The 27,143-nt window shown below is 37.4% G+C and overlaps 1 protein-coding gene across 1 annotated transcript; it reads left to right on the top strand.

Annotated features, from left to right (window-relative positions):
* The first annotated feature begins 13,565 nt into the window (after positions 1-13,565).
* Positions 13,566-24,242, top strand: LOC108672155 (myosin-VIIa). Its single transcript, XM_047879477.1, has 19 exons — positions 13,566-13,982; positions 15,284-15,397; positions 15,647-15,793; positions 16,262-16,446; positions 16,716-16,837; positions 17,016-17,272; positions 17,927-18,092; positions 18,623-18,753; positions 19,082-19,266; positions 19,462-19,672; positions 19,927-20,062; positions 20,240-20,341; positions 20,545-20,687; positions 21,289-21,444; positions 21,685-21,875; positions 22,270-22,444; positions 22,976-23,194; positions 23,517-23,717; positions 24,213-24,242. Exons 1-19 carry the CDS (start codon positions 13,761-13,763, stop codon positions 24,240-24,242), a joined length of 3,093 nt encoding a protein of 1,030 aa, XP_047735433.1. The 5' UTR covers positions 13,566-13,760.
* The last annotated feature ends 2,901 nt before the right edge of the window (positions 24,243-27,143 follow it).

Raw genomic sequence — 27,143 nt, 5'->3', positions numbered from 1 at the left:
CCACCACTCTTGCCGGCAGTGGTTTTCATATTTGAGTTTACGAGAACCAATCCAAGTTTTTGGTAGTTTTTTTAAGTTGTACGGAAACACCTGTAGAAATAAAAGTCTAAAAACCTGTGTTATGTTGTATAAATAATAATAGAATTATTTTAGAATAACTTACAGAATATAATGACGCCTTTGCGCAGAACTATATTGGATTTTGTATTTACCCATCAAGCCTTCCATATCAATGCAATAAACCAACTCGTTCTCCTTGACAAATTATGCAGGTAACGAACTCCTTTTTCCCTGGGGAATGCAATTTGGTCTCGTATCATCTTCAAAGTAAGAATTTAATTTATTACCCATGTTCAGACATGACTCCACCTTTTTTGGGCTTATTACCTTATCCTAGGTAGCAGGTATATCTGTGCCATGGGGGATAGCATCTGTGCCATGGGGGGAAGGACTAATTGCATATAGTGAGGTTTTGAGGTTAAGTGTTATAATTTAAATGCTTCTATTTAAACTATAACCCTTAACATTGCAGGAACTAAAGTAAGAATTGTCACTTTGATTTTTTTACTCTTGCCATACCTTAGGAATCCCATGCCGGAGGGCTTTTTGTCAATTTTAAACTAACTTCGGAGGTCTTCAACACACCGTTCATGGTTTGCACTCCAATAGTAGACGTCCAAGCTTTATTTTAATCGTCACACATTGAATTTGGTTAAAGAATATAAGATATCAAAGTACAAAATTCGCATTAGATTTTAAAATAATTTTTTACATGTTTAATTAACAAATCCTTTCTTACAGTATTTTCTGCAATAGTACTATTTCTTCTGTGTATATGCATCAATATACGTGCAAATAGAACATTCAAGACTCAAATGGTTTATTGGTTGCTGGCCTGTGATAATAGCGAACTTGAATCACAATTTTTTCTTGCATCCTACGAGATCATCGTTGAATTTCAGCATAATGGGAATTTTTGTTCGCTTGCGACATTCAGCCGCCAGCTGAGGCCCGTATAGACGCCGCGCGTCATTGACTTGATACGCCGGGACCAGAATTTTTCCTTGCGGTCACGTCCAAGAGATACTTTATCTGTGCTGGAGTGCTGACTTGAGGATACTCAGTAATAATGCTTCACAATAATATCTTCCATGTATAGCATAACTTTGCAATTTCTTCTGGCATAAATGTCACTTACCAGACAAGTTGAGATTATATTATAAAGCAAAAATAGGTGATTATAGAAGGTTCACCTGTAGTTGCTGTTTACTGCATTATTATCAACATTTTTTCATTCATTAAAATTAAAATATATTTTTCTAATGAAATAATTTTCGCAGCATTGTTCTTCTACGTGACTTTTTGTCCAAGTACCTCATTGTATTACAAATATACCCGAATGCGATTTTTTTAGTTTTATTACCCACAGCCCTTGTGTGAAACTGAACAGCATCCTCCTCCGTTTACATAAGTTTTCGGTCGTCTTAGGCAAACACGCACGCCATTCTTCCTCTGCTTGGGGGAGACGAGTCCCGTTTGCAGGGCAGCGAGCGCAGCAGCTGACTCGAGTCGTGCCACACGCAGCCGGTAACGAGTTTTTGCCGACGGCCGTCGCTGGTGTTGCGCCGCTGCATGCACACCTTGTTGGCAGCCAGGGTGACTGACTCGACGACTTCCTTGGCTGCATGATGAACTCGACGCGCCACATCCTTCCTGCGCCATTTTCAGCCTGCGTTCTTTACCGCGTGATCAATATTTAATTTGGAACAAAAATGTGTCATTCCGGTAAAAATTTTGATGATGATGAGAATATTCTCTGAAAGAGAATACTCTCTTTTGTTGATATAGAGAGTATGCTCTGTTGTATGGAGCATGCTCATAAATGAACTAATTTACTACCCGCCCATTCAAGAACTAAATGCTTACTTGCCTGCATCTCGAACAATTGTCCACAGAAAAATTTCACTAATGACTGACTGTTGGTCATTCCGAGAATATACCACCTTATACGGACAGAATTTCAATGAGAATAGCCACTTGCTATAATGACGCATCAATGTTGAAGCTTCTGTATCCACTTCTAATTCTTATTTATTTAAATTATTTTGTAGTATGAAACGGGATATGATGAAATTGTTGCAACGAAACTGGATATCGACGAGTTTCTACTCGATACCTACACTCGAAGAAAGAAGGCTAAAATATCGATGAACAAAGGTTGGTATCAGCTGTACTTGGGGCGGAAAAGTTTTCTTGTGGTTGCGAAAGTAGAGGTAATTTAACACATTATTAATGATAGCTTAAGGAATTCTTCGGTCGGTTTGGATTTTGTAATGCTTCATCCACTAACTTCATTTAGTTGAATAAAAAAATCTTATTATGCTCCATGATTAAGCGCTATCTTTGTGTTAATTTTATTGTGATATTTTAAAATTACAGCATCATCTTACGTCTCACGTATAATATTACACTTCATGAATATCGTAATCTCCAAAAAAAGAATTGGGAGTTAGAATGTAATAGTCTTTGAATGTTGCCCTTTTATAGTAAAATTAGAGGTAAAAACGCAATAGAAAAGTGATATCTATAATTCGATTACCAGAGTGGATTTAATCGTTGAGAACCACAAGATTTGGGCTCGGTCTTTTCATTTTCGCACGTGATTATTTGAAACAGTTAAATGCTCTACATAGTTTATGACCATAACTAGTTTCACTATAACGCTTTTGATGAGCCTGATTTGCACGTGTTACGGCATTTCAATATCACAATGAAACAAATTTTAAAGTTAAGACTTGGCCCTGCTTGTAATAATTGCTTACTTTACAAACGGAAAATAAACTAAACCTGTCTTTCGTTTGGCATTATTACTTGATAAGTGAAATGAATCAAGTAATAAATTGCCCTGTTATTCGGCATATCGCATTCATTGATTATTTAAACCCATTGCACGCATTTGGTATCGATCTGCTACAAGACTGATGAATTACTGACGCGCTGCGACTACGCGGGCTAGTCGGTCCTGCTGCCTATTTAGTGTTTTCCTGAGACGGTTTGTTGATATTTTCATGTTTAGATTAAAATTCCTCGCTTGATGCGTTACAAATTTAATCACTAACTAAGTTAATATCGTGAGTTAGCATTCCGTGCTTTCAAATTTGACAAGAGCTAAAATTTTATTTCGAGCTCTCTCCGTACCTGAGTTACGCATTACCAAAAAATGTATGCGGTTTCGGTTTTGTTCTATTCTTTTTCTCCGTGACCATCGCTCTGAGATATTGAATTTTAAATGGAATGATTGCAAAGCCTGGTTCCGTTAGCGTGTCTCTTCGAGATAAATGCAGTCATTAAAATCAACTCATTGTAGTGTGTGTGTGTGTGTTGCATTTTCTACAAAAATTTAGTGTGTTATAGTGGTGCTGATTTATTCAAGGTATTCATCTTGATTTTTAAAACGTCAAGTGACTCTTTCGAATTGATTGAATTAAATGTTAACTGTTGATTGATTCTTACTTCTTGCATTTGAGTCTCGAGTTTCCAATTGTGATACATGCTTCGATTCTGCAGTGTCTTCTATTAATCACAGAGTTATTCATTGCAAAACATATTTAAGAGTATAAAACATATTAAATGAGAGTTCATTGATGATCACAGTGGCACAATTTGGTTTTGTATTCGATCTACAACACGAGTCTGGTGATATATCTTGATAGACAGCAGCTGCTCCGTCCAGCGTGACTGTCTCATTCTGGAAACGCTTTCGGCGTCCCACATTCATCGTGCTTCACTTTCCCTCGCATTGTACGCATTGCTCGCATCGTATAACGCTGCATTATATTCATCGTGTTGTTTCAGCACAACGGCTTCTGAATGATGAAATGAAAGTTTCGACCAAAACATTACATCCATTACGAAAGCAGCGTAAACGCTTAGTAATTGAAGAGAGATGGTCTGAAATCCATTCCCTACAGATCGATGAACAATAATCCCAATAATACATTATTCTTACTCTTTGCTATTTGTGATGAACAATCAAGATAATGGGACCAAATTCCGCCTGCTTAATTAAACAGAGGATTAATTTAGTTTGAAGCTACAACATATACTCATTGATGATTGCACATGATTCAGACATCGTGTTTTTTTTATTGATATAACGTTGCTGATTCATGTCTATTTGTTGTCCCTTCATAAAATGGTTACCAATATGTAATTTTATTTTAAGAAAAACATCTGAAAGCAAGTGATGTTTATTATTGCGGGCGGTCGTAGACCAGTGTTCACTCGTTTTGAGAAGAGTCCTATGATTTATTTGCTTTCGTACGTGTTAGAACGTGCAGTGAATCACACAAACGCTTCGTACGTGTCCACTGCTCACAGAGCAATACTTTCTCTTGTCAATAACCGCGTGATGAGATTTTCATTATTTGAATTAAATGCTTACTTTCGTTTCAATATAGAATGCTCTTGGTATGATCAAGTTTGAGGCCTACAATTGGGATTGAAACAACAACATTTGCATGTGTAGACACTGTAATTGGATTATGTGTCTTTGGAAGTACAATTTCTCTCTTCTTCTATCATCGAGATCATTGAGCAACTAACAGGTCGTTACCTCCGGACACTCTTCGAAACGAGTGCTTTGCAACACCCCCGATTGGCTTGAAGCGATTGAGAAAAATTGCAAATTTATTTTTCAATCTTCTGATTTACAAGATGAAAGAGAAATGTGAGTCCATCGAGAAGCCTACTCTTTATGAGCTATTCAATTGGACAGCTTCTTGAAAAATTTTTTATATAGTCTGCGTGGCATGGCTCTAGCCTAGATTCTAATATAGTTTACTATAATATGAAAATTAATGTTTATCCTGAGGAAATTATATTTTGAGATAATTTCTGAATATATTCTTCACAAATTTTTTTATAATTATTCTTCTCAATAAAATCCATGTCATTCCACAGATTATGTACTTCTAAGTATGAAAATTTTTACTATTTCTTGTAAGTTTGGGAATCTAAAGGACGAATTTGCAGGTCTCCTTATCACTGTAGAAATGGTGAATCCAGCTGATAGTTTTTTTGAGATCTACAGTAATCATAAAAGAATATTGATGCAAATGCATTATGGGTTGCTTTCAGAAATGTTAGCTTAATTAAGAAACATGATTTGATGAAAATTGATTGCTAATTCAAGAACGCGAGTGAATTTTTTAATTTATAATATAATATGCATTTGAAAAATTGCTACATTTTTTGCTTACATGTGGTCTTTCGAGCTTACTTGAAGATAACGGGTACATTTTGCTTATTTATAATTTGATTTTGCAGGGCATTATTCCCAATTCTGTAGGTAAACTTCTCCTAGAATTTAACAACTGCTATTCTTTCACATGGATCAAAACAGATCGAGGATGATTCAAGTAATTTAATCAGATTTAATGAACTTATGACCTTATGATGAGTTCGGGACTTCCTCGTCCCCGGTCACGCTGATGCGCCGCCTTCGTCGTCCGCCGTCTCCCAGTCGTCGCTAGGCAGGTCGCCCCGCCCCTAATGGTTACATGAAGTTCTTCAGCTTTTAAGATCCCAGATTTTAACGTAGGTCGATTAGAACGATTTAAAGGTCCAGGTGGGCACGCAGGACGGAAGCCGACCAGGAGACGATATACTGTACGAGAAATGGACTGAATTACGAACGTGTCAAGATCGAACACTGCTCATACTGTATATTCAATTAAGGAAATTTAACACATAAATTTCAAGAAAGCTGCTTACTTTATTTAACCAAAACTAATTGCACATCCTCAGTGGAATGCTTTCTGAGGCGATACATACTTGTGAGATCGCAAGAAAAAATAATACACAGTAAACAATTGCGGCCACACTTCGATCATCTGAAACGATAGTTCACTTATTTAAAAGTCGCCACAGTTCCGGAATTTAAAGGTCACCACAGAAATAGGCTCCAACACTTCGGCAATTAAGGCAAGAATCGTGACCCGTCAACTGAATAAAGTTTCCAAAAGATAATGGAGAGATGTGCCGTTTAAATAGCACTTATTGATGCTTATATTAGCAAGGAGAATTAAGCTTAATTTGAGGTTGAACTTAGGAAACTTATGTTCACGATTGACGGGCGAGTCAAAGCGTTCATAAGAGTGAAAAAACGCAAGCATTCCAAAATTAAAGTATAAATTATCAAGGGTAGAGAGTTACAGAAATTGAAATACTAATGTTAGCAGAGAAGGAAAAATATGGTAGCTTCGGGACAACAAGAGTTATCAGTGAAACTGGTAAGTAGGCGCGAATTTTAAGGCTTAATCAAGTGCCATTACCGCATGTTAAGGACTCAAATAATGTAATGTAAGTTCGACGAGAGCTACGGCCCGGTCTTACGTAGACGTGGCAGCACTACTTCCTAATCATCGCTCTTCAAGAGGCCGGTCTGGGAATTTTTCCCAACAATTTGAAGGCTTTGGGCACATGCAAATAACACACCCCCCAGCCTGAGCACAAAATAAACATTTAGGTAGCTCTTTGGTTGATTGACTGGATAGAAAATTCTTCGGTTGTAAAGAACGTGAAGCTACAAGCCTCAACTGCACTGAGCCGATAGGCCAGTTCATGTTGCAACTATATAGGGAGTGCGAGTAATGTCATCAATTAATTTACTTTGGGGGTAGATATATTTAACAAAATTATTCAAGATGTGAATTAGACTAGGAACGCCTTTTGTTTATAAGAATCGAAAAATTTGAGGCTTCACGTAAAATGTGTTCAATATCATGTTTACGTTAACGACCAATTTTGTTTTTCGTGAGTCAAGAAATTACAGAGTAGTTCTCAACTTCTATAGGCAGAGGTGGGCAGTAGCGCGCTACATGTAGCGGCGCTACATTTAAGCTATTGTAGCGGTAGCGGTAGTGCCCGCTACATATTTAAGTAGCAATACGAGGTTTTGCCGCTACAGCGCTACCGCTACATTTATAGATAAAGCCTTTTGATTTTACTTAACAGTATTAAATATTATTTAAAAACCAGCATGATACATACATAATATAAATTACAGAATAAAGCTGTACGAAAGATTTCGGCGTAATGTTGTCAACCTAAGCCTGTTACTAGTGTCAATATGTTAGTTGTTACTTGTTAAGTTGTTACCAGTTACCACTTACAGGTATTTTTTTCATGTTTCAGTTTGCTTACAATTATTTTCACATAGTTATTTTTATGTTTCACCTTCCCTACATGGATGTCTACTTTAATGTACCAATCTCAAAAAATAATTCACATATACAGGATGACCCCAAAAAAATTTGCTAAAGGTAAAGGCTTATAACTCGAAAAGTATTAAACGTAGAAACAATAAATAAAAAACCACATGAAAGAATATAACTTCAAGTTTTATTCAGATTACAAGAAATGTTCAAAATGACCTTGCTGTTGAATACGCAGCTTAATACGTTTTTCAAAATTTACGGTTAGTGCAGACAAGGTATCCTGGTCAATAAGTGCGAGAGCTTCACTAATTGCTATCTTCAGATTGTCAATGCTGCTTGGTCTTGTACTGAATACTTTTTCTTTCACGTAACTCCATAGGAAGAAATCCAAAGGCGATTCATTAATTCTTTCTTCAATCATGGCAATGTTTTTTTCTGATCTTTTAGTTCTTTGCCGTCCAGAATGACCTTTATTTTGATTCAAGATCGTTCCTTTATCTTTCCACTGACATATCCACTCCTTGATTGTATTGAGACTAACTTCTTGTCTGTATTTGGTGGAATAACCTCTCTTTATTTTGATTGGTGAAGTTTTCAGGTAAAATTGTTCGACAATGAAAACTCGTTGCTCAGAATTTAGCTGCATTGTAGGGGAATCTTGATCTTGAAAAAATAATGAGTTTTAAATATGAAACATATAGAGAACTTTAGTAACATGGATATCAAATAAAACTTGAAGTTATACTCTTTCATGTGGTTTTTATTTCATCTTTCTACGTTTAATACTTTTCGAGTTATAAGCCTTTACTTTTAGCAACTTTTTTTGGGTCACACTGTATATACAAATAAATGACTGATTTTTTATATGTATATGTGGATAATTTTTGAGATTGGTAGATTAAAGTAGACAACCATGTAGGGAAGGTAAAACATAAAAATAACTGTAACTTTTATTTACTGTATCTAACCCGTACTAGTTCGGTTAGGTTAATTGCAATAAAGTTGCATTGATATGTTTTGAAAATGTTTTAATATCATTAAAAGTTTATGAGTAAATCCCAATAGCAGAACAATAAATATTTAGAGATTTCCAATTATTTTGGCCATTGTTGCGGCTAATGTAGCGGCGCTACATTTTACTGTAGCAGTAGCGATAGCGCTCGCTACAATCTAGTGGGTGTAGCGGGAACGGTACCGCCCGCTGCATTTAGAGCATGTAGCGGTAGCGGTGCTACATTTCAAAGTAGCGCTGCCCAGCTCTGCCTATAGGCTATAAAGCTGCCTATAGGCTACAGATGATTTAACTCACTTTTATATCATTGCCATTCAAATTCAATCACAAATCACGTGGAATTGCTTTATAGAAGCTACTTGTTTTTCAGGTCCCACTTACCTACGCATCGCTGTCCCTGATCTTCCTGCCTCGTCGCCATCATGGTTATCGTCACCAGGGTGAGTAAAGCTTCAGATTTATTTACCTAACCGAGTAATTTAGATGTATTACTCATTGTAATAATTGCTTTTACAATTTGGATGTCCAACAATAATGGTCGGCAAAGTGTCGGTAAAATATGGAAAATTAATTATGTCGAAACTCACGATAAATTTCGGTGCCTGAATTAGAAGTATCCTCAAGTTTTCTAATTAATTCAGTTCGTAGTCTGGCTTCGATTTTCAAACTTTCTGATCGTTGACGTTACGTGATTTGACTCGCTCAACATAATTTAGAAATTCTAGATCAGGCGTTCATTGAAGGTCCCCTCCTTGTAATGCAAATTAACTGATAACATCTATTATTTATCTAATCTGATTAATTATCTGATTTCCTCATGTTGTGAAGGGATTTATTTAGGAATAAGGAAATAACCCTTCATATTATTCGTCCGTGACTTTTAAATTACCAAGAAAACTGAAAACCCTGGTATGATTTAATGTAAATTATTTTCATTCAATTTATACCTTTAACTGAATAATTTCACTTAACTAATCGCTTTCATCTGACATCGTTTTCACGCAAGTCGATATAGTGATCGCCGCTTAAACCGGTTGTGCTAGTCCAACTCGCCTTCTCCTGAAGTTATGCAAATAGCTTAACACTCTAATGATCACATTTAAACCAGACTAAACCTGTTGTATTCTCAACTATTTGCTATCGCTCCTTGTTGTGCTACGGGCTATGCTCGGTTGACCACAACTTGTCGAGATCCAGCGGGCGTATTATCAACCACCTTTAAACAGATTCGGGCGCTGCCGGTGATCGGATAATTATAAATAATCACGATTTTCGGCCATAATGTAGCGATTTTTACTTGTCAATGAACGCGAATCCGAATGTACGATTAACCCGAAAACTTTCGATCCTTTAGCCTCATTTGAGCCGTGTCGACATGAGCTGAGTCAGTTAGAATTTACGTATAGTTCATTTGCTAACGGGAATTTAATTTATGTAGTTACTAACAAAACATTCACTTCAAGCGAACATTGTTTGTCTTGCAACACGCACTGATACAAAAGTGATTAATAAAAAGTTTTAAAATTAATTTCGGTAATAATAGACAGTTTATTACTAATTTTTACGCGTGAAATCATTTTTAGACAGTATACTACTAATTTTTACGCGTGAAACCATTTTTAGACAGTATACTACTAATTTTTCCGCGTGAAACCATAATTTTTGCGCGTAGTCATTCTAGTTTCGGTCGTGCAGTTAGCCAGTGATGGCTCTAATGTATAATCACATTTGAAGGTTCAGAGCCCCGCCCACTTCCGATGGTTGCGTACAGCGTTCGTGATCTCCGCAACTCGCGCTCGCACGGCCGCTTGTTTGTTGTTGTTACGCAGCGCTGCCGTAAAAACCGCTCACAATTATGAGGTGCTTATTGCACTGATGAGCGCATTACGTTTTTGCGCCTCTGCGAATAAATTAAGGATTTTTTAGTTAGTGTGTGCATATGCATTGTATAGGTTATGGAAAAGCTATTTTAGTGCCGGCGAGCCGCTACATGTGTGCTCATATTTTCCTGGATAAATGGTAAAACAACAATTAATTTCATTAGCAGTTTTGTTTTTGCTCCGTCATATTGACCAAAATTTTATTTTTTTTCCGAAGATGGTGCGATATTTTGCGCAAAATGTCCATCATCAATAACAAAATATTTTGTTTAGTTTTCTAGCTTGCACCAGGTTGATCTTCACAGCCATCTTTCACTTTTAGCAAGCTTTTGGCACTATTTACGGAGCTATTTTGCTTAGCTACTTAGGCAACATTTTGCTTAGCTACTTGAGCAACTGTCCTGCCCAACGCACGTCTCGGTCGAATTACATCAGAATACTAATTAATAGGCGGCCCCAATCTCTGCAGCAAGTATTTGTTTCAGTTCTGTAATTTTCAATTTGAAGTTGAAATATTCACATATATTTAACAAATACAAGTTTTTTTTTATAATTATTTCCATATGCTTCGTGAATGATGCTGAATTTTTTTTTTTTTTTGGAAAAACAGACTATATAGCGTAATCTCATGATTACATCTGTGCACGACGCCTCGTCTCAGACGTGATGAGCTGGGAATGGTGATCATGATTCAAAGTTATACTACTGTAATAAATTTCTTAACAAAATATTAAAACTATTGCGACAATAAAATTAGTGTTCGTCCGTTCAACTATGAAAGATTTGCCCGAGTTTGTACTGAATAAAATTAATTGAGAATTTTATCAAGAAAAGTCAAATTTCTGCCATCTGCAGAGGGTCTGCAAACTTGATATGAAAAATTTTTAGGGAATTCGTTATCTTTTGGGTAATTTTTGCAGAAGTCTGTAGAATCTTATCTTCTCACAGCATAATAATGAAGAATAATTTACAATGAAATAAAAAATATTATGTTGAATGGCCTTAAACATTCATGCATTGCATCAGGAAGCAGGCTGTATTAATCCTCCATTCCCCGCACCAAAAGACGTAAAATGTTTTTGAACAGACTTTGCAAATTTTACGCCTGATTATTAATACTTCATCGAGAAGCTCAATAAATAACCAATTACGAAATACTGTGGAAAACGCCACGACTTCAACTCACGAACAGAAATTTAGTAATGCATTTACGATAACTTCTTTGCATCGAAAATGAAGTGTATAAATGTATTATGCAATCGATGAAACAATTCAGCGATGAGCATGAAGGTGAACAGAACTTTTCATTATGACGCCGAAGCTTGTCTTTGGTCAAACTTAGAAATTACCTACCCATAATTTTCGAAAAGGTTATAAAATAAAATTATTGCGTAAAAATAAAATGATTATCTAAGAGGCCTTGAGCGTGAAAGTATCTGTCCTAGCGTAGCTCGCAGGTGACCGGATGCTCGAGAGGGCGACGTGAAGCTTCCCGGCTACACCCACCGGGCCCTGAGGTAGTCATAGTAGCGCCGTCGTCATGGTAGGTCTTGTCGGACCTGGTGCGAAGTAATCATCACTGAAAACACGATATGTGTAATATCAGCTACTTTCAGGCGCATAAATTGTTCAAAAGAATTGTGTACGCACTATATCCTGTAGAACAATGTTGTATAAAACTCTGCTTTATTGGAAAAGCTGCGGTGAAACTAGGCCAGCACGTAAATGACTGAAAACTTGGTCTTGTGTAACTGTTATTATCAGGTTTTGTGCAGATCTCGTGATTGAATAATTTTATTATTAAATTAGTACCGATGTCCAACATCGTTCGCGGATCAGTTTTCAATTAATAAATATTGCAGATTGTTAACTATTCGAGTGTGTTATTATAGTTTTAAAAATTGAGGACTTCAAGTGAGTGAGTGTTTCGAACTATTTTCAAAGCAGCGATGATAGACTTATTAGGATTGTCCGATAGCTGCCTAATGTCTCGACTTTTTCTAAGAAATCCTATATATTTTCTCTTTTTATCGTGTTAATAACTGTCTTGAAACATTTTGCTTCCTCTTCCTTTTGTCGTGCAATTGATAGATGTCCTTCCTGTCAGCACAGGAAGCTACTAAATATTTAGGAGATACGGTTCATGTCGATAGCTGCGTTCACTCTTTGTTTCTCTTTGTTAACCTGTGTGACCCAATCATAGATGGCTTTTGTTCCTGTCTGCAGCTGGTAGCTCAGAGTTTGTATGAAGAGATTAAACATAGTTTTTCTCTTTGACATTATGTTCCAAGTATCCTCTCGGTAATGAGAGGATTCACCTTTCCGAGTATCCTAACACCTTTCTTATACGACTCTATATGCAGACACTGTGTTATCAAACCTTTCGAGCGTATAGTTATAGAAATTTTTTTGAAAAGTTTTGTCTTTTTCATCTAATGTGCAAGAATTGGCCCTTAATGTTCGTGACCGCCCGGAATCTGCGCGTGGATCAGTTGTAGGGGTAATTCTGTAGGGTTGATTCTTGATCACGCGATCTACCTCTGTTTTGCTGCAGTAGACGCAGCGTCGAGCTCAGATATTGATCGTACACGTAGCAAAAACGGACACTAGCTGCTAGTTTGAAACTAAAATATAACATGGCTTAGAAGTGAGCTATAAATTCCGCAACACATACGCCCATAACTTTCCTAATACTATTATCTGGCTGCTTCGGGAATATGATTCGATTCGAGTTTTTGGTTCGTGTGGTGAATTAATGATGAATTCACTCATGAATCCTGTCGCACCTACTTCGTTTAGGGTACGAGTTCGTTTCCATTTGTAATCATGGTTCAATGCTGGTGATTTAATTTATAATTAATAGGTTAAAGGGAGAAACAATCATTAGTATTTATTTGATTGCTATACAGTAAATGCAAATATATAAATAATTTAATACAGATGAAAATTCTCACAATATTCACCACTTGTTCACTGATAACAATCGGGAGACCATCTTCATCGTTAATGTGAAAATTAACTCGTAATATGTGAGCTTCACTTGGTTTCCACGTATTCAGGGCAATATATGCTGAAGAAGTTGTTTGGTGGTCGCTCGCATGCCCAGTCACGTGAACGGTCCTTGAGCTGCATCGCAAGCCTTGACTTTATCCCATGGCATACCTCGCTATAACGCGACTTCTAAACAATGGACTTAGGAAGCTGCCTCCAGTTAACTTGTGTTAGAAAATTCCGTGATGTTTAGCTACAAATTCAAAATAAATTCATGTCTCGATGTGCATAACGAAAATTGGTTGTATGTGTTTTCATATGTGCTCGCAAAAATTGATCGGTTTGTTATCGTGGGTTATTTAGTGCTTTTACTATGTCGATTGTTGACATGTTCAGATGAGTGTGTTCTAGTGAATTACATAGGAATATAGCAAGTAACAAATTATATATGTCCAAAATTGGAGCCGCGAAGTAAGGAAGACGTGCCATTATAATCTCATGCAGTGTTTTCAAAGTGAACGATTTTGGTCATGACTTAAGATTTATTGTTAGTGAATCAAATATTTCAACGTCATTAAAAATTCTGGACAGCTGTGCTGATGAAGAGCAACGCTTTAGTATGAAAATTAAGGAGAATCGTTGACAGTAGAACTAGCGATGCCTCATTATTCGAGCATTCGAGAACGAGCGAGCGTAAGCGCGCTGTGTAATATTTATGAGACTGAGGAGCTAAAGAAGAATAAAGCCTTCAGGTACTTCACTGCAGCGTCTGACTCCAGGGTTCTTGTTGTGGACCCAGAGGCAGGAGTACACGACGGTAACTGGAGAGATAATCGACACTCGGATGGCAAGAGCGTTGAGTTTATCACGGCCACCGCGGTGCGTTTCTTACCTGCTGGAATTATTGTTTAGTTCCAAAAACTATTTCCGGTTCATTCTGTAGTTTTAATCTTTGGTCTTTCATCAGAAAATAAAGGTTTACCATGGTTTCTGCCGATATTTTGGCCGTTGACTAGTCGTTTTCTGATTGAAATTATGTAAAATTTGAAAATTGTAATCTTAAAATGAAACTTGAAATTCGAATAGGTAGCTTCACGTTAAATGCACATATACATATGAAATCAGTCTTTGCTTGTCAGCAGGGTCTGCACCAAATATATATTCGCTGGCTGTATGCGAATAATCACAGATCAAAACCATTGTTAACAAATTTATCTCTTTATCGGAAAAAAATTGCCGTCGAATAAGATACGGGATCACGCTGTGAGTGTTATCTCTATTTGCTGTTGCTGTTACATCGCCCCTGACCCTAGTTCATTTGTCCCTCCTGCATGGTGCTCGTTAGGAATTGCTTTAATCGCTTAGAGCGCCAGGATTAATCCCGATAATTATAAATCAAATATTTGGTTTGGTCCCATGACTCGGTTGGGAAACGCGTTGATTTCCAAATTAACATAATGAAGTTTGACAGTTGAAGTGTGAAAAGAACATGAAGGAAAATATATATCCACAAGATGAATTCGCGTCGATTGTAAGTCTATGCATAATGAGCGTTTATGATTTATTAGCTTTACCATTCGCGTCGTTATAGAAACCCCTAAGACACACATCAGCTGATACATTTTTTGTTCTGGAAGCATTTAAAAAATTTTGTATTCCTCAAATTAAATAATTTACAGTACGAACGATTGCTGATTTGGTCCGCGCTTTAAACCTTATTTCCCCATTCAATCAAATGTAGATTGACCGATGCATCAAAAACTTTCTACGACTATCTATTAAGAGGTGATCACACCAAATAAATTTATTGCTCGTGGTATTTCTTAAGAATTTAATCGACTCGCGTTTGTGCCTCTGAAAAATGGTTTCAGCCAAGGAAAAATTCATTGAAGTAACGCACCTTGAAGCCCAAATATGCACATAAAAATTGCTCAAAAAAGCCGGGTTTGTAGCTGCATACCAAATTTTTGCATGTAAGCGATTACGTGAACGGCGGGGAATTGTTACGCGACATGAATGACACGAATACGAAGATCTGGGATTTTAAACTGGGTACTGATTTACTAAGATGACACGAGTACTCAGTAAGGCAGGTCGGATTTCTTTCGAAAATGTTTATCAAGAGGACACATAAAATCTTCGCACACAAGCTTTGTTATGACTGATGCGTTTGTGCGCAGGGAGACTACATCTGGATCGAGCCCACCTCTCGCCGGGAGTTCGACGTGGCCATCGGAGCTCGCGTCGTCAGCGCCGAAGGACGCAGAATACAAGTCAAGGATGACGATGATAATGTGAGTCTTGAGTTGCACAAAACTTTAAAATAAAATAAAAATTAATAAATTTAAAAATTCTTTGTTTAGATGAATATTTTGTAGCCATTTTAATGAAACGAAGTGTGCACATATATACTCGGCTATGATATAGCTCGACGAAGCTATATTAAAAAATCCATATGCATCCATCATTAATAAGTAGATATGTAATTAATATTTTTAGAACTAAGAAAAAACAACAATTTTGCGCTTCGTGTTTTATTTCAGGAGTTATGGCTTACGCCGGAGCGTCGCATCAAGGCGATGCACCCGACGTCTGTTCAGGGCGTCGAGGACATGATCAGCCTGGGCGACCTGCACGAGGCTGGCATCTTGCGTAACTTGCTCATCAGATACAACGAAAACCTCATATATGTGAGTCATGTTAAGGGTTCTTATGAGGCGTACATCCTGCATAACCTGCTCATCAGATACAACGAAAACCTCATATATGTGAGTCATGTTAAGGGTTCTTATGAGGCGCACATCCTGCATAACTTACTCATCAGATACAACGAAAACCTCATATATGTGAGTCATGTTAAGGGTTCTTATGAGGTGTACATCCTGCACAACCTGCTCATCAGATACAACGAAAACCTCATATATGTGAGTTATTCTTTGGAATGGTGGAAACGGCACGAGACTAGCATCCTTCATAACCTGCTCATTAGACACATGGACAATTGACATACGTGAATCATGTCCGCTACAGGTGGGCAGCCTTCATAGCTTGCTTGTCGTATTCAACAAAAAATTCATCCACGTGTCATATTACGAATATGATCATCATGCATTTCATGCATAACTTCAGACTCGTAAGGCGTGCGTAAATTTTTCCAGACCTACACGGGCTCGATTTTGGTTGCAGTCAACCCATACCAAATTCTGCCAATTTACACCGTCGAGCAAATCAAGCTGTACAGGGGCAAGAAGATCGGAGAGCTCCCGCCACACATCTTTGCAATTGGCGACAGCTGCTACAACAACATGAAGAGATTCAGACAAGACCAATGCATCGTTATCAGGTAAAATATTCCGTTTACTCATTCTTCGAGTCCAATAGTAATTTGAATGAGAGTCAGGGAATGCCTGCAGAATGTCGCTTTCGGATATCTAGAAGACGATAAATCTTTGCATTTGACTGACTTCGATTTTTGTTACATTTTTTCTTCTAGGCAGCAACCAATTGTTTTGTATTTGGTGTCTTGTAGTCCAAAGCTCATTAAGTATTCCGTAGCAATAAATTCGATTCTTGTGCTACATTAACAATTGAGTTTTTTGGCAACTTTTCCAGTGGTGAGTCTGGAGCCGGCAAGACTGAGAGCACGAAGCTCATCCTACAATACCTCGCCGCCATTTCCGGCAAACACTCTTGGATTGAACAACAAATTTTAGAAGCGAATCCTATTCTGGAAGGCGAGTATTTTGGTTCATCTTATAATTACTTGAATATTATTGACATTTCATGTATTTCTTGATATGATGGACGCAGAAAGTTTTGAATAATGCTGCATTGCTCAAATTACCTAGGGTGAGCAAAAATGAACGAATTGTACACAAAATTATTAATTAATGAATTTCTTCTTCTATTCAGCTTTTGGTAACGCCAAGACCATCCGAAACGACAACTCTTCAAGATTTGGCAAGTACGTCGACATCCACTTCTCGAAAGAAGGTGTAATAGAAGGCGCTAGAATAGAACAATACCTTCTTGAGAAGTCCCGACTTGTGTCCCAAGGTTCTGATGAAAGAAACTATCACATCTTCTACTGCATGCTTGCCGGCATGACGAGGGAGGAAAGACAGAAACTGGAACTTTCAGATGCTTCCAACTACAGCTACTTGACTGGGGTGAGCATAAAATTAGTTAATTGGGCCATTTTGTGCGTATGATGTAATATTTTGATGTATGCGGTAATGTTTTGAGATAAACGGCGTATCTTTTGCAGCTGACTTCTAGATTCATCTGTGTGTTGCCAAGAATGTTAAGACTTCTTCTCGGATGCACTCTCCGTATTAATGTGGGAAAGAAGTGCAATTTCCTTACACTTTGTGGAATTGAATTATTGCCACGGTGTTGTGTGTTGGGTGCTTGATGCCAACATTGCCCAAAAGCTGTGAGAAAACAATATTTAGTTTGAAAACAAAAACAAACTTCATGAAATTAGATATGTTTCTCGAACAGTGTAATAAATTTCGTCGTCTGTAGTCACTACGCTAATTTTGACAGCATGAAGAGAGTGCGGGCTGGACGCAGTCGTGCTGTCCATTCACCAACTTGAATTTGTGATGATTTCTTCGTTGGAAAGGATTGCGCGGTGCGCTCTGCTCAAGCACGACTTGGACATACATGAATATCAATTCAAAATAACCGCAGCTAATTCAAAAACGATCGATTCATAATAATTTCTGAATCATAATAATTATTATACAATTTAACATATTAAACTATCGGTTAATGTTCGAGGCAATCCGAGAATAATGTGCCTATGTGCGCCTATTCAGGGCGGAAGCATCACGTGCGACGGCCGTGACGATGCCAGGGAGTTCGCCGACATCAGATCTGCCATGAAGGTCCTCATGTTCAGCGACTCTGAAGTCTGGGAGATCCTTAAGCTGCTCGCGTCTATCCTCCACATGGGCAACATCAAATTCAGGGGCAAGGTTGTCGGTGAGTTTTGACAGATCGGGATCTGAATGAGCAATTCTATGCTTGTGGTCAGTCATTTGCGTTCTTTTAATCCAAATAATGCTGTCATTGCAAATTATTCATTTAAACTGCCAGAAGTTCTGTTTAGAATAAATTAAAAGTCCAAATTTGTCTTGGACCTTTGAGAAATGCAAAAACTATCATTTATATTAATTGATGTTTAATGTCAAGTCCTTAAATCGGAAATATTTTATGTTTTCAGTTAGACAGATGCACCTGGACATTTTTTAGTCTGCTTAGTCGTAATAATTATGAAGCTTGTTAAAAATAGGAGTCAATTTGTAAATAGCAAAGGCATTTGTCATGCTCTTTGATTACAAATGTACAATTTTACAGTTTACCTCATTATACTAATCGCCTAAATTCTTCGTCTAAGCCAAACGAATTTAATAAATAAAATCGTCAAGGTCAAAATGTGAACATTCGCTATGAAAGTAAACTATTTTAGTTCCATGGAAATACGGTTGATTTTTTAAAATGTTTCTTCGCAGACAACCTGGACGCGACGGAAGTGCCAGACATGACATCCCTGATCCGAGTCGCCAAATTCCTCGGTTTGGACTCCCGTAACCTGAAGGAGGCCCTCACACTGAAGACCATCTTCGCTCAGGGCGAGACTGTCGTGAGTTCACGCTCTGTGCTGCATTTACATTTTTAATTATAAGATATTTCACATTCGTCTGTGCCAGGTGCATGGGTAGTGATCTGAGGTTGAGCTTTTAAAAAAAGTTTGTTACTTGGGTAATTAACTAAGATTACGTTTGATATTTCATTTGTGTATTTTTTGTATATGCTCTGTTTCATAGATCTTTTCTCAAAAATAAATTATGATTAAACCTTTCTGTTTATATAATCGTTTATTGGATAATTCGCAATGCTCACTCAAATGTGACGAAAATGAATGCTAGGAAGTAAATTGTAGAACAGCGTATTTCCTACATTTCTGTCAGGTCTCCACTCTGAGCCATCGCCATGCGATGGACGTAAGAGATGCGTTCGTCAAAGGTATCTACGGACGACTCTTCATTTGGATCGTCACTAAAGTCAACGCCGCAATTTATAAACCTCATTCTCAGACTAGGACGTCAATTGGTATTCTCGACATCTTTGGCTTTGAAAACTTCAAAATAAACAGGTGTGTTTGGAACAATTCCTGTGACCAGAAACGAGCCCCGATTCGGTTTTTACAATGCGAATACCTCCGTTATGATTGAAAGTTTTAAATGTTTTAACAGTGAAAGTTTTAAAGTCCATAAAATGTTTTACGCCAGATTGATTGACTTTTTATAGAATGTTATAAAAATAATCATAATAATTCCTGGTTTTTCAGTTTTGAACAGTTCTGCATCAACTACGCAAACGAGAACTTGCAGCAGTTCTTCGTGCAGCACATCTTCAAGCTGGAGCAGGAGGAGTACAACGCGGAGAACATCAACTGGCAGCACATCGAGTTTGTCGACAACCAAGACACTCTCGACATGATCGCCATCAAGCAGCTCAATATCATGGCTCTCATAGACGAAGAATCAAAGTTCCCCAAGGTAATATTACATGTAATATCTATTACAATCTTTCTTTCTCTATTCTTTCGCTATTTGATCTTTAACAATATTTCTTTCTCTATTCTTTACCAATCTTTCTTTCTCTATTCTTTCTATATTCTTTAACAATCTTTCTCTTGGTTCAAATTGTTGATATATTTTGAAATTTATGCTATAAATATGAAAATATAGGAGGTTCCAGAAATGTGTTTTACTACACTCATTACGGTATGTAAATTGTATCTCATGAACAGGGAACTGATCACACGATGTTGCTGAAGCTGCACAAGCAGCAAGGCTGGAACAAGCAATACCTGAAACCAAAGTCTGACTTGAATCACTCCTTCGGCATCAATCATTTTGCCGGGGTTGTGTTCTACGATACCAGAGGTGAGATTTAATCCCTACCGTCTGCAATCCGTACCCTTAATCTCCTAATCCGCCCATCAAATTTCTATCTATTAAAATAGTAGTAGTAGAATATTTTACGATATTTACTTTAGTGTGATTTAGATATATTTTCTGGAAGATCGAATGCTTCTGTTTTACCGTTTGTTTTTAAAAAAGGTTTCCTAGAGAAGAACCGTGACACGTTCAGCGCCGACTTGCTGCAGCTAATCCACAACACGAGCAACAAATTTCTCCAGCATTTATTCATCGATGACATCAGTGAGTCTTTCACAGTGAATAATTCTTGCGTTTTGATCTTCCGCAGGTCCATCGATTTCGTTGAAATTGGTAGAGAATGAAAAGAGCTTCATTTGCGTTTTTTAGCTACCATTTACCAAGTTATTTGATATTACTAAGTTAGACTCGGAAAAATTTTATTAGGTGATGAAATTGGAATACATTTAATGGGTTTGCTTTAACAGGCATGGGTTCAGAGACGAGGAAGCGAGCTCCTACGTTGTCGGCTCAGTTCAAAAAGTCTCTAGACGCCCTCATGAAGACCTTGTCCAACTGCCAGCCCTTCTTCATCCGCTGTATCAAGCCCAACGAGTACAAGAAGCCCATGGTGAGCACACTCCTCATGATCTGCATTACTTTTACTTCCGTTTACTGTGCGTTTTCTTCCGTTTAGTTTTTCTCGTATAATCTGCCATGTCCTATTTATCTAAAATCCATGCTTATAAAATTTTAAATTAGCAATATAACTTCTTTTACGGTTTTCCCGCAACGATTTATATCGCCAAATCTGTTTGTAAATCTCGATAAATGCAAAGATATATTTTTAGCGCATTTTCTCATTCATGGAAAAAATTCACTATTGTGCTCGAATGTCCGTCCGTCTGTCTTTCCGTCCGTCTGTCTGTCCATCCGTAACTTCACGTTTTCGTCGACGAGAAAATGCGCTCTCTAGCTGTCACTCACTGCAGTGAGTACTGAGTTATATTTTTTCAGTTTCTTACCAGCCAAAGTCGTTTAAGAACACATTAAGTTACGCTGTATCTTCCATTCAAGTAGCAATTCTTCAATCATGATACTATTCCTTCGATCCTTTTACTTGCCAAAATTAGCCGTCCACATTCTCTTCAATAATCTTGCGTACTTCGATTTTTGTCGTATCAGTCATCGAATCTCACAATGAGATTCGTAACTTTGCTGTTTCATCTCAGTTGTTCGACCGCGAGCTGTGCTGCCGCCAGCTGCGTTACTCCGGCATGATGGAGACCATCAGGATCCGCAGGGCGGGCTACCCCATCCGCCACACCTTCAGGGAGTTCGTCGAGCGCTACAGGTTCCTCATCCACGGATGCCCGCCCGCTCACAGAGTAATTTGCGTTGACCTTTAATTTCATGGTATTAATTCATAGATTTTGATCATTAGAGCCAATAATTAAGGATTTATTTTACAACAGGCCATGGGCCTATTTTTCAGTGCCGACACTTCTATTCTATTATATATCGAGCTAGCTATTATTGAACCCTCAGGTTGACTGCGTTTCCCCTAATATTGCAAAACTTGTGACGATCTTTGTATTCAAGCTTATCTATTTTAATACAATAATCAGGTTGACTGTTTTGCTGCGACCACAAAAATTTGCCGGGAGGTGCTGGGAAAGTCGGACTATCAGTTGGGCCACACTAAAGTTTTCCTGAAGGATGCCCACGATCTGTTCCTGGAGCAGGAGAGGGACAGAGTCCTGACGAGGAAGATTACCATCCTGCAGCGATGTGTTCGAGGCTGGTACTACAGGAGGAGGTCAGTTTTTAAGAGGAACCTATTCCTCATTTTTTAACGCTTTTGAACTTAATAAATAAGTTATAGCCAAAAGAATTTATTCATGAGAAAATAATACGATTTACCTTACAGATGAAGTTACATCACGGATTTTCATTGTTTTCGATCCCCAACAGAAAATTTCGTTATAATGCAAACTTGCAGCCTCATCACATCTTTATGTTCTGGACAGATTTTGAATTCTAGTAAGAACCACTTATCCCCAGTATCAAAATTCTTGTTTGGTGGAAAATTATATTTATTAAAATATTTCCTCAACCTAGTGCACAATCTCTCCCGCTCCCGTTTCATACATTTTGTTCGTAACCATATTTTATGCAAATATCTTTAAAATAAATACTTTTATGTTTGACAGGTACAAGAAAATGCGTGAGAGTGTCATAATAATCCAGAAGAACTGGCGAGCCTGGGCGCAGAAGAGGCGCTACAAGAACATGCGTGTTGGCTACATGCGCCTGCAGGCGCTCATCAGGTCGCGGGTTGTGTCTCATCGCTTCAGACACTTGCGCGGCCACGTCGTCGCCCTGCAGGTAGCTTCAATTGCATGGTGGCTTCTGTGTACAACATAAAGTGAACTTTAGTTCGTTTTGTGATCAGATGTCACTTGAAAGTAATTTATTGCCAGTACCAAGTTTATTGTCCGAGGAAAAATTATTATATTATAATGTACACAAAATAATAATTCTAAGGGTCTTGCACTAATTTCGAGCACAATTTATCATCACTATAATATTTTGGACCATGTCTTGTTTTATTAGGGAGACGTTTACAGTCGATTGAAGAAAACATGATTTGTTAGGAGAATTTATCTGGGGACATATGACAGGAAATTGAAGAAGTGATTCATCTAGAATAAGTGCAAATCAGCTGTGCGAATATATTAAAGAAAAAATACAAGCCACTGAACATAAACAATTCATAAAAATATAACTGCTATAATTATCCTTGTGATTGAGAAAGTTTAAAATTTTGATAAATTGTATTTAAGGGGAATGAAATTCAGCTGTAGCACTGTCGAGTAAAAACTAATACGAATTGGTAACGCAAATGTTGCGTCCCAGGCCCGCTGTCGAGGCTTCCTGGTACGTCGTGAAGTGGCGCACCGCATGTGGGCGGCGACGAGAATACAGGCGCAGGTGCGCGGGCTGATCGCGCGCCGGCAGTACCGGCGACTCAAGAAACGCGTAGAAGCCGCGAGACTCAAGGAAGAGGAGGAACAGGCGCTCAGGAAACAAATGAACAAAAAGAAAGCCAAAGAAATAGCTGAAATTCAGTACAGGGTGAGTGTTTTACATGAATTTTCTTGCATAATTTTCGACTTTACTGGAAACAGTGAATTTGATGTTTTGCTAGTTGTGTTGACCAGGCCTGTCATAAGGCTAGATCAATCAGGAATTAATTCTGAGAATGAATGAATTATGTTCGGTTTCTTTAAAGAGTTGCTCACTAAGCCCAATGCTACTACGTTATGTGCGGATTCGGACGAAAAATACGAAAGAAAAAGGCGTCGCACTTGACGATCAAAAATAGCGTTCTTCATTTTAGTTCCTTAATTTTTGTCGCAAGCCACATTTTTAACTTCAAACTACCGCTTTTTCGCAGGAGCGAATGGTGCAAATGGAGCAAGAAGAAGTTCTCAGGACGCAGAAGGAGCGAGAGCTCCTAGAAAAGAAACGTCAGCTCGTCCACGATGTCGAGAGACGACGAGACGAGCCGGTGGACGATTCCCAACTTGTCGAGCAAATGTTCGACTTCTTGCCAGACTCTGCGTCAGAGACGCAAGTGCCTCCCACGGCTTTCAAGGTTAGCGTTCAATTCTGTAAAGCCATGAATCATCTGTTTAATCGTAATTCTTCATTACTACGTTCTATAAATTCGATTATCTGTCGGGTGATTGTCGGGGATTTCAGTCACCCGACTGAACACCCAACTTGTGTTCAGAACACATTTCGCTTGTGTTCAGTCTGAGTTTATAGTAATATGCCCAGTAAATTTTTGCAAATTCTAAGGTATAAGATATTGAAGTCTCCTATCGTTTGATCGTGTTCAGAAGCAGATATCGCTTGTGTTCAGTCTGAGTTTATAGTAATATGCCCTGAATATTTTTGTGCAAATTCTAAGGTATAATATATTCAAGTTTCCTAACGTTTAATAAGTCTTCTAACGTTTTATTCTGTTCACAAGCCGATATCGCTTGTGTTCAGTATGAGATTATAGTAATATGCCCAGTGAATTTTTTGCAAATTTCAAGGTATAATATATTTTAGTCTCCTATCGTTTGATCGTGTTCACAAGCAGGTGTCGCATGTGTTCAGTTCAAGATTATAGTAATATGCCCAGTAAATTTTTGCAAATTCTAAGGTATAAGATATTGAAGTCTTCTATCGTTTGATCGTGTTCTGAAGCAGATATCGCTTGTGTTCAGTTTAAGATTATAGTTATATGCTCTGTAAGTTTTTGTATTTTCTGAGGTATAATATATTTAAGTCTGCTATCGTTTGATCGTGTTCACAAGTAGATATCGTTTGTGTTCAGTCTGAGATTATAGTTATATGGCCAGTAAAATTTTGCAAATTCGAAGGTATAATATATTGAAGTCTCCTATCGTTAGATCGTGTTCAGAAGCAGATATCGCTTGTGTTCAGTCTGAGTTTATAGTAATATGCCCAGTAAAATTTTGCAAATTGTATGATATAATATATTTAAGTCTCCTATCGTTTGATCGTGTTCACAAGCAGATTTCGTTTGTGTTCAGTCTGAGATTATAGTAATATGGCCAGTAAAATTTTGCAAATTCGAAGGTATAATATATTTGAGTCTCCTATCGTTTGATCGTGTTCACAAGCAGATATCGCTTGTGTTCAGTCTGAGATTACAGTAATATGCCCAGTGAATTGTTTGCAAATTTCAGGGTATAATATATTTGAGTCTCCCATCATTTGATCGTGTCCACAAGCTGATTTCGCATGTGTTCAGTTCAAGATTATAGTAATATGCCCAGTACAATTTTGCAAATTGTATGATATAATATATTTAAGTCTCCTATCGTTTGGTCGTGTTCACAAGCAGATATCGCTTGTGTTCAGTCTGAGATTATAGTAATATGCCCAGTGAATTTTTTGCGCATTTTAAGGTATAATATATTTGAGTCTCCCATCATTTGATCGTGTTCACAAGCTGATTTCGCATGTGTTCAGTTCAAGATTATAGTAATATGCCCAGTAAATTTTTGCGGTATAATATATTTAAGTCTCCTATCGTTACATCGTGTTCAGAAGCAGATATCGCTTGTGTTCAGTCTGAGTTTATAGTAATATGCCCAGTAAAATTTTGCAAATTGTATGGTATAATATATTTAAGTCTCCTATCGTTTGACCGTGTTCACAAGCAGATTTCGTTTGTGTTCAGTCTGAGATTATAGTAATATGACCAGTAAAATTTTGCAAATTCGAAGGTATAATATATTTGAGTCTCCTATCGTTTGATCGTGTTCACAAGCAGATATCGTTTGTGTTCAGTCTGAGTTTATAGTAATATGCCCAGTATGTCTTTGTAAATTCTAAGAGATAATATATTGAAGTCTCCTAACGTGTTTTCCTGTACACAAGCCGATATCGCTTGTGTTTAGTCTGAGATTATAGTAATATGCCCAGTGAATTGTTTGCAGATTTTAAGGTATAATATATTTAAGTCTCCTATCGTTTGATCGTGTTCACAAGCAGGTATCGCATGTGTTCAGTTCAAGATTATAGTAATATGCCCAGCAATATTTGCGGTAAATATATTTAAGTCTCCTATCATTTGATCGTGTTCACATGCTAATTTCGCATGTGTTCAGTTCAAGATTATAGTAATATGCTCAGTAAATTTTCGCGGTATAATATATTTAAGTCTCTAATCGTTAGGTCGTGTTCACAAGCAGATATCGCTTGTGTTCAGTCTGAGTTTATAGTAATATGCCCAGTAAATTTTTGCAAGGTCTAAGGTAAGATATAATGAAGTCTCCTAACGTTTTATCCTGTTCGCAAGCCCATATCGCTTGTGTTCAGTCTGATATTATGGTATTATGCCCAGTAAATTTTTGCAAATAATAAGGTATTATATATTTTAGTCTCCTATCGTTCGATCGTGTTCAAAAGCATATTTCGCTTGTGTTCAGTTTAAGATTATAGTAATATGCCCAGTCAATATTTGTAAATTCTAAGGTATAAGATATTGAAGTCTCTTAATGTGAGATCGTGTTCAGAAGCAGATATCGTTTGTGTCAGTCCGAGATTATAGTATTATGACCAGTAAATTTTTGCAAATTCTATGGTATAATATGTTTCAGTCTCCTATCGTTTGATCGTGTTCACAAGCAGATGTCGTTTGTGTTCAGTTTAAGATTATAGTAATATGCTCAGTAAATTGTTATATGTTCTAAGAAATAATATATTTAAGTCTCCTATCGACTGATCGTGTTCAAAAGCTGATATCGCTTGTGTACAGTCTGAGTTTATAGTAATATGCCCAGTAAATTTTGTAGATTCTAAGGTATAATATATTTAAGTCTCCTATCGTTTGATCGTGTTCAAAGCAGATTTCGCTTGTGTCCAGTTTAAAATTATACTAATAAGCTCAGTAAATTTCTCTATAATTTAATCTATGATAAATTTGGGTTTCGTATCGCTTGTGTTCAGTTTAAGATTATAGTACGCGTATCACTTAAGACATATTTCTGTACTAAATAGTGTGACATATAACCTAAGTCCACAATTGTTTGGTGGTCTCCAGACAGACATCGCCTGCTTTCAGTTTGCGACTGTAGTTGTATGTGCCGCAAATCTTTCTATATTCAAAAATGTACAATACTTGAGTCTCCATCGTATGTTCGTCTTCAGACTTGAATATAGCTTGTGTTCAATTTATGATTATCATAGTATGCTTAGTTTTTACTTTATATTCTAAGGTGTGATATACTAGTCTATATCTTGAGTCCCTATACATCGCTAGTCTACAGACGTAGACATCAGTAGGTGATCATGTCTGAATGCTCAGTAAATTTGTCAATATTCCATTGTGAGATATTTACTTAATTACTTTATCGTTTATTCGTCTCCAGACGTAGATATCTCTTTATTTAGTTTTTGACTATATTAGTATGCTCAGTAATCTTTTTTTAAATCTTAAGGTGTGATATATTTCTCAAGTCATCTAAAGTTTAGATTTCTACAGACGTAAATATCGCAT

Source organism: Hyalella azteca, unplaced genomic scaffold (assembly GCF_000764305.2).
Source record: "Hyalella azteca isolate HAZT.00-mixed unplaced genomic scaffold, Hazt_2.0.2 contig3150, whole genome shotgun sequence".
NCBI lineage: Eukaryota > Metazoa > Arthropoda > Malacostraca > Amphipoda > Hyalellidae > Hyalella > Hyalella azteca.
Note: the sequence above shows the minus strand (reverse complement) of the source record. Positions and strands in the feature narration are given on the sequence as shown.